Source organism: Melospiza melodia, chromosome 1 (genome assembly GCF_035770615.1).
Source record: "Melospiza melodia melodia isolate bMelMel2 chromosome 1, bMelMel2.pri, whole genome shotgun sequence".
In the NCBI taxonomy this organism is placed as follows: Eukaryota; Metazoa; Chordata; class Aves; order Passeriformes; family Passerellidae; genus Melospiza; species Melospiza melodia.
In genome coordinates, this window is record NC_086194.1 from 123,459,834 (window position 1) to 123,471,091 (window position 11,258).

At 39.3% G+C, this 11,258-nt stretch overlaps 1 protein-coding gene across 2 annotated transcripts in view; it reads right to left on the reverse strand.

Moving 5' to 3' along the window:
- Nucleotides 1-3,948, reverse strand: part of ARHGAP28 (Rho GTPase activating protein 28) — a 76,711-nt gene extending 72,763 nt beyond the window's left edge. The window contains exon 1 of one of the 2 annotated variants that reach the window (XM_063166438.1): nt 3,763-3,948. In XM_063166438.1, coding sequence (XP_063022508.1) covers nt 3,763-3,893 — 131 coding nt within the window. In that variant the 5' untranslated portion in view covers nt 3,894-3,948. The remainder of the gene's footprint in view (nt 1-3,762) is intronic. The other variant, XM_063166436.1, reaches the window with a different exon arrangement.
- Nucleotides 3,949-11,258: the final 7,310 nt, after the last annotated feature.

Here is an 11,258-nt window from a genome sequence, read left to right on the forward strand (position 1 = left end):
ATTTGCTGTGCAGGATGAGTTCTGTGCTGGTAGATGTGCTGGTAGCAAACAGAGGAACACACTAATTATCAAACTGAAGTCAAGGAAAGCTGGAGCATGACTCACTTAGGAATGCTTTGTCTTCCCCTAATTGCATAATTACCTTAGAGAGCTCTCTGGCCATTTGGCATAGAGGTCATGCCTGTTTCCTTTGAGCACAGGAATAACTCCTCCTAGCTACTCCTAACAGGATAAAAAGGGGATGTGAGAAAGACATATGGCCATGGCCCCACTTTTCCTCTATACAACCCAGGAGCAGTGTTTGTACACAACTACAAAGTCCTTCATTCTCTGAAATGAGAAGCCAAAGTTGACCATTATGTAACATAAATTAACACTTTCACCTTTGCACTGAGACAGATCTGTACTGACAGGCATAGTGTGATATTCTGGGTTCTTTGGTGCTGGTATTTGTGACATCTATTTTCTAACAAACAGGATTTTAAAAAAGTGATGGAGCTGCCACAAGAACAGCAATCTTTACCACTATACTTGTATGCTGTAGAGCTAGCCTGACTTCCAAGCAAACAAAACAGAGATCTCCCCAACACCTCATTCTCACAAGCAATAAATAAAAAAAATATGACTACTATAAATGCTTATAAAATGCACATAAAAGCAGATGGCAAACTAAGGAAAGAGACCTTAATATCCCATGAGAAAATGGAAAATGAACTTGCTAGTTATATTAGCATTAAAGGAAGGTTTGTCTGGAGAATTCTCCTGGAACTCCAGGATATTCAACAGTGAAGTTTCAGTGCTCATCCCAGCCCATGTATAGAACAGGTTAAATAACTCTTCAAGATGCAACAAACGGGGAGAGATAGAATTGAACTATATGGATAAGTGAAGTCAAGATATTTAAGTCTTCATCATCTCTCTGATGAACTCTTGTTCTGGAGGATGGGTAGCATCTGTGGCCCCTTTCTTAACCACTTTATTGATATTATCCAATGCTACATTTGGAAGCTAGAATTCTCCTTTGCAAACTGGTGATGGCATCATTATGCAGTCAAACTTTCATTCCACTCTCCTCTTCACTACTTCTATGAATTTTCCATTCTTCGCTGCAAACTGATCCATCCTCCATTCAAAGCAATTTAAGCAAATTTTCTCCTTACATCCCACCACTTACTATCCCCTAACTTATGATGGAGCATATACCCACTGGGCTTAGAATTGGAAATGCTTGCAGCTGCTGTACTTCATGCTCACCCTGATGCTGGCAGTGAGTTTTAGAAATGCACACAGGATGCCAGCCTTTGAGAGCTGGGCATGAATATGAATCCAAGTGGTCTGATGCATCTGTTAGTATAACCTTTCATATAGATGGGCTACCCAGCTGTGTGTCTGAGTTGTCAAGAGTGTTTAAGATTACTCATTTGTTTAGGGGCTTATAATGGTTACTTGAATCTTTCCTTCTTTTTTTATCAGTGTCTTTTTAATGGTGAGGAGTGGTGCAGTTAATTGCTGGCTGAGGCTGCATTAGATTCCACTTTTTGTGAGAAAACTCTGATCAGAAGGTTTCCAAAGGGAAAGTTTTTTGCAAGAGAAAACAGCTGGAAGACAACTCCACGCCTGACTCTGGTGAGTGGATCTATTCTAATATAAAGAGTGCATCACTCTAAAGCAAGCAAAATGTTATGAAAAGACAAAGGAAAATGAAGTATCTTGATTTCTAAGAGGAGAGAGAATTGGTCAGCAGTTTACCAAATCAAAGGCTAATATCCAAGACAGATTGTATTCCCATGGATAAACATCTCAAACACAGAGTGCTTTAGAGCTACATGTAACTTAAGCAGCCGACTTCAGGCTCTGGGTTCCAACTGTTTTTGTTATCAAACAAGAAAAGGGTGACACCTCTGTTCTTTTCCTGCTTTTTTGAATTGTTTTCCTGAAGAGTTAAGGAGTTAACATGCCATAGTGTGGGTAGCTGCCCTAGGGATCAAGGAACACCAGACAGAACTTATAATAAAAGCTCTTGCATTAGGATGGTGACAGAGGAAACTATACAGAAAATGCAGTCCAGGAAAGAGTTCTTAGAAGATGAAGTAGGGATTAAGCCAGAGCCTATTTTACCATTTGCTAAAATACTCAGTGCATTTGCCTTCATGGGTTCTGCATTCCAGAGGACTTCATGCTGGGTTAATAAAATCACTCTCTTGAACAGGCTTTGGAAGCTCAGACAGCCACTGACTGCCCATATGGCAGAATTTGCCTATTGCTATTAGACAGCTGTGGGAAGTTGAAGACAAGAAAGGGGAGACAGCACCAAAATCTTATGGATATGTAGACATGGAGAGAGACACATGGCTTTGGCTCATGGCAGGAGCTTCCAAAATACGTCCCTCATCCAAATGTCAGAATCCGCTTTAGTTATTTTCTTTCAGGAACTGTAATTGGCACTTCTGCTTTTTGTAGGTGATATGCATGTGATTTATGTGTGTAATTTAAATCCCCAGACACTCTGAGCTTAAGTATCAAGTGCATTTCAAAACAAGTAGCACACCAACACGAAAACCAGCAAAACACCGCATTTCTGTTGCCCACAAACTTAAAGGGAGATTGAGTTTAGTACTCTTCTTAAGGGAAGAGCATAGGGAAAAAAACTAAGTTTCCCTGTAACTCAATGCCAAACCACTGCTCTCTGTTTTGAGTAGCAAATGCCATTCTTACTGCGTCTAAACGCCCAGACTCCAGTTTCTTTTCTCAACATGTAATTGTGTATTTTGGTACTGCTCTCCTTACCAGAACAAAGGAGTTATCTTTATGGGACAGCCAGGGAAACACACAAAGAACAGGAAGATGCAGCTAATCTAAATAATGACATTGAAAACAAAATAGCTACTGGGCTATAAATAAACAATATGAAGTAAATATCATTATTTTTGTTAAGAGAAGACCCAGACTTAATTCATGGAGATAATGTCATCTGCTGTTTCCTTAAACTTCTTATTTTTTCAGTCAAGCCATAATGCAAGATTTGCTACTTTCTTCAACTTTTTACAGTATGAACTTTTATATATCACTTCTTTTGGAGAAAGTTGCAAAACTCAGCATACGTATATTTAGGATAAAGATCAGATTTTCTAAAATAGTAAAACTGCTCAAACCGCTTGGTTTTGAACTGTGCAAATACATGCATTCTTACAAGGCAGGAAGGTAAACATACACGCGACTGCATTAATTAAGACAATACTTAGCTTCCTGCAACACAAAGGAATTTTCGTATTTAGACTGAGTCTTTAGCGATGCAGTCCCCAATTGTGCGTGCAAAGCAAAGCAGCAACCTCAGTTTCACAGAGAGAAGCACAAGGGCTGGCTCTGACCCGGCGAGTGAACGGAGAAGGAATTAAATAATCCTCTAAACCAAAGCCAGAATCAACTTTCTGAGCGCCAAGCTCAGCCGGTCCCACCACCTCACTCTTTGGCAGCACAGTCCTAAACTGTCCGAGCAGAAGCCCGATTCACGTGCCTTCTTTCCTAGGGATTGTCTTGTTGAGTATCCTAGGCAGGAAACTGGTGATTTACAAGATTTAACACAGGCACTCGTGTTTCCCCCTCCCAACCCCAACCCTCACCCCGGGGCTGAATCACTTCCCCGGGAGGGACGAGAAATGAGCGAGGAGCTCTCGAGTGTCCGAGCTCTCAGGCTGCCACAGAACACGCGTCCGAGCCTGGCAAACACCGGCCCAGGGCACCGCTCCCCCCCTCGGCCTTTACCTGCTGCCGGGCGAGTGGCCGGGGGACACATCCTGCACAAAGCTCTGCTCCATGCCCGGGATCCTGGCGGGGCTGTGGGGATGGTAGGCTGTCAGCACCACGCTGCCCGAGTCCTTCATCTCCATGGTCATAGGCACATGTCGGCCCCGCTGCTGGCGGCAGAGGCGACCCGAGGGCCGGGCGAGGGACCCTGTCACAAGCGCCGGCCCATGGCCTGGCCCGGCGGCAGCGCCCGCCACTGCCGGCTGTCAGCCGAGCTGTGGCACCGGGACACGGCTCCTCTCCCTGTCAGCCAAGCTGAATTAGCATAAATTCAAAAACACCGCCCACAAAACAACCCACGGGGAAGTTACTACGTTCCTAGGAAACGAGAAACCTGAGATAATTCTGCAGTCCTGCAAACGGGACGCTTCCTCCCCGCGCACAGCGCTTCTTACTTCTTCCCCCAATAGTTTTGTGCTTACTTTTTTTTTTTTTTTTTTTTTTTTTTCTGTTTCTTTTTTTAACAGCAAATTCGTTCCACTCCCCCTGGTCTTGAATTAGTCTAGTCGAAGTGAACCGATCTGGTGGAGAGGAGCGCTACTCAAACACAACAAACACATGGTTTGGTGGAGCAGGGAGAGTTACAAGGGACGCAGAAACCGAGCGGGATCTGCTCCGTTTAAATCACCGGGAAAAAGTAGCGGGAGCTGGGATTTCCTACATGCCGGATCATTTCTATAGCGGGGAACTGCATTTGCTGTCTCCTGAAAACAGATTAAGCTTTCATTTTGCCTGATATGGCTGTGTACATAATTTGAAAGGCACTGGAAAATGAGTGAATTACTTTTACAACAGTGTATGTTCTTCTGGAGCAATCCTGTAAATAAATACACACCAAGATGCTTGGTAGTTTTTCATTATTTAACTTGATCTCTCTATGTTAATTAAGTGCTTTTCACTCAAAAGCAGACAATCACGAAGAACAATCAGGTTCTAATTCTGGAATAATATTCAGAGAAAACTGTAGGACAAAGTGAGAAAATCTGCAAATCCCTTTATTTTCCTCTGCCACTCCTTCAGTGTTTTTTTTTTTTTTTTTTTTTTTTTTTTTTTTTTTTTTTAAGTTTCTGATAAATGCCAATTCCCGAAAACTATGAAATCACGTGAAGGATGCCCCTAATTTTACGCATTGGACCACAGGTCTCTGAGCACCTTGTGAGCACAGGTGTGAAAAACCAACCTCAGTGCAGCTTTGTCATAGCTGCCAGGGCATCCTGAGCTCAGGTTCTCTCCAAAATGCTTGTTGGTCTCCTCTTTTGCATCTCTCTTGAGTGAGGTTGCTCTCTCCAGCACTGCTATACAGTGCTATATTGTGCTGTCAGTCTCTCTGGTGAAGTAGTTCAGGTTTTGAATCACAAAATTATCTTCTCAGCTCTGCCTTCCCCCTGAGCTGGAGGGACACGGTGGTTTCGGTCAAACACGTTGCTGCGACTCATGTAGGCAGTGCCCAAGTTAATTTTAAATTAGCCAGCGTAGGACACTGATAAAGGTACACTTGGCAGCACTTCTTGTCAGACTCACCCAGGAAGCATAAATATTTGAATGTACAGAGCCTCTAAGCCTGCTCTTGCTATGCTGTTAAGATATCCTGGATTAAATATTTTCAGGCCAGGTTGCCCGGGATAAAATCACGGGTGCTTACATGGCAGCATGGATACCTTCTAGGAGCTTCCATGCAGCCATGGAGAGATTATAGAAGTGAAGAAGAAGGCTCTGAGCTATCTCTGGAAGCACCACCAGGACCACAGGCAGCGGTTCCACCAGTGATGGCTGGGGTGAATGCAATGACCACTATTCTGTGATTACTTGGATATTCAGTTCCATCCAGGTTTTACATTTTCCTTCCTAGACCAGAAGGTGAGAAATCCCCTTCTCTGATGAGGGGGAGTAAATTGTTAATAGAAATTTATACTTGGCACAAATGCAAATAGATGTTTTGAATATTAATCAGCCAAAATGTATATATCAAACAGGATCTGAGAGAGAAAACAAAGGATAAATATATGTTATAATATATTTGCTGGCATCCTTTAAGCACGTTCTTCACAATTTACTTCAAGAAATTAAACACCTGAAAAAGTATACATAGTGAAAGGAACAAAGAACTATCAAAAAGCGAGTGGGCGTCCTTTAGGAGATCAGGGTGTTGACAAAATATTGGCTTAACTTCAGGAAAGCCTTTTTTCTCTCCTTTCTATCATAACACTAGTCTTTTGGCAGTACCATCAGCCGAAAAGTGATTATTATGTGCTTTAAGCTATGTATAGATAAAGCCCACAGTAGAAATGCAATATATTTATAGTATTATTTTTATTTTCTCTTTCCATAATAAAACCCCTCAAACACCAAAATGATTTAGAAAGTATACAGATACCATCTCAATAGAAAAATACATATAAATAAAGGAGGCCCACACTTATTAAATGGGATTTTCTCTCTAAGAAAAATAAACATGGAAGATTTTATTTGGAGATTTATAAAGTGCTGATGCACAAACTGGAGGCATATATGGAAATGGCAGACTATTTGGCACAAGTACAAATAGATATTTTGAAAACTGATCAACCAAAAGACATGTATCAGACCAAGAGCTAAAAATGTTTATATGCCTAATGGCTCTTGGGGTTAGACATCTGCATATTATTGAAATCCCAAAAATATGCTAAATCAACTAGACACATACATCAGCTTTAAACAGAGTTTTAACTGGGCTGGTGAGCAGCCATAAGAAAAGTGTACAAGACAACATGAGCTGGACTCCAGCTCTATCTGAGCAATTCTGTTCCCAGTCGAGAAGTTATTTTCCTGGTTTATAAAGAAACAAGTAGGAAAGTATTTTAATCCAACATGTGTGTGTTTCTGCAAGATTCCTTTGAATACTGGATTGTGAAGTACTCAGGATTGTGACTGTTTTAATTGTTCTTTCAGATAGTTAATAGCTTTCTAGACCTGTCAAATACTATGCAAATGCCATTTCAAAATATTGTGAGGATGCTTTTGGTGGCAAGAAGTAAAGTGAAGGTGCAGCAAGAGAAGAGTCTGTGGGGAGTCTGTGGCCCATGATCTCATGAGCAACTCTCTTGGGTTTCGTAGGCAAGGGGCTTGTGCTTTCAAATTTTATGTCGTGCTTCTGTCAAGGGGAGTGCTTTGCACTTTCAGACATTTGGCAAAATAATTAATAAAAAATAATTGTATAAGGATTAGTGGGCCTGAACTTGGAGAACTGGGAGTGAGAAATCTTCACTGACCTGTTACTTCAGAAATACACTGTATATTTGTATGACCAAGCCTTCAGCTTGTCTGTTGAAGAGTATCTGTGACAGACCCTGGAAATATAAACACACAGAAAGTCACTAGTTCAAGCTTACTGAAATGAAAAAGAAAGTGTCACTGTTGTTAATACAAATTTTGTGTTTTCATTCAATTAATTAATAATCATTTTGGCAGGAAATTGATAGGCTACCTTTGCATAGCACATTTAGTACCTATTGCTTCAAAAGGAACTATAATTTTAAACAGATTTTAAGCAGCCTTTTCTGGTCAAGTTCAAGGGGGTGTTCTTACTTAAAGGAATGGGATTTGTCATCTAGGGGTTCTTGTCCTGACATGGTGGGAGCATTCACCATTAAATTATAAGAGTAGACCCACAGAGCCCTGGAAAGTGGAGGATTCCCCTTTGAACTATGAAACACACAAAAATTTCTGAGTATTGAATTTCATTGCTCATTTCCAGCTTTAATTACCCTGGGCAAAGTTAGACAAAATTAGCAAAACCCAGAAGTTAATTTTGGACCAGATTAATTTCAACTTGGGTTAGATTAAGTTTTATAAGGAAGCTGTGTAAAGCACAGCATTTTTCTCTGATTAAATCAAGGGGAAATGAGTAATACAGAGAAAAATGTCATCCTAGCTCTGTGTCTAAATTTCAGCATCCCTCTTGCAATAAATTTTGTATCTATCTGTATGAAAGTAACCAAAACCAGAACCACTGTATTTCTTAATCTTTTTTGGGGGGATGGTGGAGTGGGGGGGGGGGGGGCAGGGGCAAAGGATATCTCCTACTTCTCTCTAATTTTTTCATTTGGATGGAAGCATGTTTGAGGGGTGGGGAGCAGAAAGCCTCATCCACCAAAGAGTTGGTGGCAGCAGAAAGCACCTGGACAGTCTGAGAGCAAGCAGTGACGCAAACTTGCATAAAAACCAAGGGCAATGGTGTGTGCATCTTCTACTGCTCAATTCACATGAAGAAAGTGTATGAGAAGGGGCTGACTTTGTGTCAGGAGAATTTTCACTGTGTCTTGAGGTCTATATCCTTTCAGATAATTTTATGTGTCATGAAGGATAGTTTTTAATCTTGGTTTAGCCTCTGAACCTTATATTCTGGTGATGTTGGAAGGATTAGAGTCCTTTTTTCTACTAAAAAGGAGAGCTGTTTGTGTGCCTTGTTGTGGTCAGCTGGGAATGTGAGAGTATGGGTGAGACCTACTGCTTTTATACCACTGAAAAAGTCATAAATCAAAAAAATGAGAGAAAAATCTTTGTTATTCTGATTTGTCTTTTCAAACTGAGAACAGAAACAACAACAAAAAAAAAAACCTGTTGCTTGTCCGTTAAAAGCAGGTTAATTAACAAAGCTATTTAAGCAAAGAAATCAGGTATTGTGGCAACTGATGGTTTTGCAAAGGTTTGTAATTAAAGTATGAAACAAAACATTCATCTTTGTTAAATATAGCTTCACAAATTGCAGTTCCAGGCCCAATTTAAATATATATCCCATTTTGGTGAATTTTAACATGATCTTTTTAAAATTGATTTACTATGGTTTCTTTTATCCTAGAAAAGATACTAAGTATAGAAAAAAAATATTTAGGCAACTTTGTGCAGTTTCTTGCTTAACAGTGACCCTCATTTATTTTCTAGGAGCCCAAAAGTTGTTTCTCCTTAGCCCAGATGAAACTACCCATATATTATTCCCATGTTAATTATGTTCATAAAAGGAAGCTTCCTTAATCTGTCTCCCACAATAGGGCTTTCTGGAGGTTTACTTTAAGAAAAAGCTCATATCCTTTCATTCATCCATGAGGTTTATGCTCCTTCATGACATGTTGATCTAAGCACTTCAGCTGGGACAGCTAACATCCACAGCTGAATACTGTGGTCTGGTTTTTTTTTGTTGCTGTTCTGAGGCAGTAAGTTAAAATTACATGAAGGAGTGGTAATGTGGTTAAGAAAAGTAGCACTGGGAGAGGCCGGTTCCTTCTTTGAAATGTTCCTCTAAGCACGAGCTGAAAATGGGAATTTGTTTCTGCAGAATGGAAGGGGAAAACAGTTGTGGATAGACAGCAATGAGCGTTTTCAGTACATATATCCTGGTACCTCTGAAAGAGCAGAATTGGGTTAGATATTTGAATTTGGTGCAAGGAAATGGAGTCCTTATATTCAGATGACACTGATTTATAAATATTTATAGATTACACATCATACAAATAGGTTAGGAATGAAAAATGAAATAGGAAGATAGGTTTTTGTATAAAAAGCCAACCAGAAAGAGATTTATAACTTCATTCTTTTAAAAAGTACTGTTTTCTAGGGGCCAGTCAAACTCCTAAGAGGCTGTGTATACATGTATGTATATGTATTTGTTTAGGATATGTATATATATTTACATTACACCTCCTCACCCTCAACCTTTATCCACCATTTTAACATTTATGAAAGGTATTCTTTTTTTTTTAGTCTACAAACAAAAAATGCAATTTCTGAAGTTAGTAATGATTTGTGAATCTACCTTTGCCCTTACAGCAGCGCTTTGGTAGTATATCCAAACACAAGAAAAAGACTGTTGCCTCTTTCTTTTTACACTCATAAATCACTTTACATTCAGCTTTTTTGTAACATTTTTAACCCTGAAACAGCAACATTTATTAAGGATGGCTTTAGGTAAAATACAATGCGTATTTCCCCATAACCTTGTCAATGATTTTTCCATTTCGCCATTATGCCATTTCATAGCTGAGGCTGTTTCCCAGGCAGTAGCAGTAGACCACAGCTCTGCTGGTGTATTTGTTCACCAGAGGAGTGCTCTGTTAATGAAACCATGCTTTGAGCTATGGTCTGAGGAAAATGTGAGAAACTTGATGAAGCAAGGTAGAAAGGTGTTAACAGGAACCACTAATGTTCCTCGGGCACATAGCCAGACATGTCAATATCAGCTACCTTGTTTTGATTGCATTCTACTCCTTTTTTTAAATCAAGAGTTTTTTAAATTTACAGAGTCTGCGTTTTTTAAAATTACAGAGTCTAATAGCACTATTAACTGGATTTTTCATGTCTGCATACAAGGGTGAGACCTCAAATTCTCCTTCCTGTCTAGAGAAGAGGGATGTGTTTCAAAAAGCATAGCTTACATCTTCATCCTGCTTTCTGTGGCTTGATGACTTGAATTCCCAAAGTTACTAAATTTACTATTGCCTTTGCTATGCAAAAGTGAAGAAAGTTCTCTTCTTATCGGCTAATTTCTTCATAGTACTGCCATATCATCACAGAAATAGTTATAAAGGTTTTCAGAGGAAATCTTATTCTTTTATTGGTCATGCAGCAGTGATATCTCAGAACTTCCCTGCAATACCTGTGTTAGGTAAGTTATTGCACAATGAAGTGAGTTAGATTCAAAAGGGATTTTGCTTTTTTGATAGAGACATTTTTACATGTTACTAACTTCAAATTTAGATCTACTGCAAAAGTAAATTGATGTATGTTTATTTACAGCAGCTTTAAAGATTTTCAGTAAGAGGAAGCACAAATAAGCCCAATTAAAATCTCTATAAGTAAATTTAATGCTATAATTTACTTGAAAGTTTGTTACAAATTTAAACCTTAATTGTATAATTTATGAACAGTAGGAAGAGGATGTTTATAAATTTAAAATAAAACAGACTAAATATATCTCAATTAATTTATTATGCAGCAGAAAAGCACTGGATGGCACCATTATTAATATAAATGTATTTTCATTTTGAAATCATATTATCGAAGGTCTGCATTCACTTTATAGCATTACTAACTTAAAGATACCTTTGGGAAAGGCATGTTTCATAAACCCCTCTATGAACACTCTGTGTTTTAGGAATAGAGACATTGAAACACCACCTAGTAGGAAAGAAGACTGACCTGATGCAGAAGGGAGTTTTTCACAAGAACTCAGGGGAAAAAAAAGGGTGTATCATGTTTGGAAAAAGGGGCAGGTGACTCAGGAAATGTTTAAGGATGTCATTAGGTCATACAGAAAGAAAATTAGAGGCAAAATCAGGATAATAAAAAGTGCTTTTATAAATACAAAAATTAATTAAAAAAAAAAAAAAAAAAGGAAGTGCAGTGAAAATCTCTATTCTTTATTGGGGAGATGTGGGGAGAATATAGTTACCAAAGATGTGGAAAAGACTGAGGTACTTAAT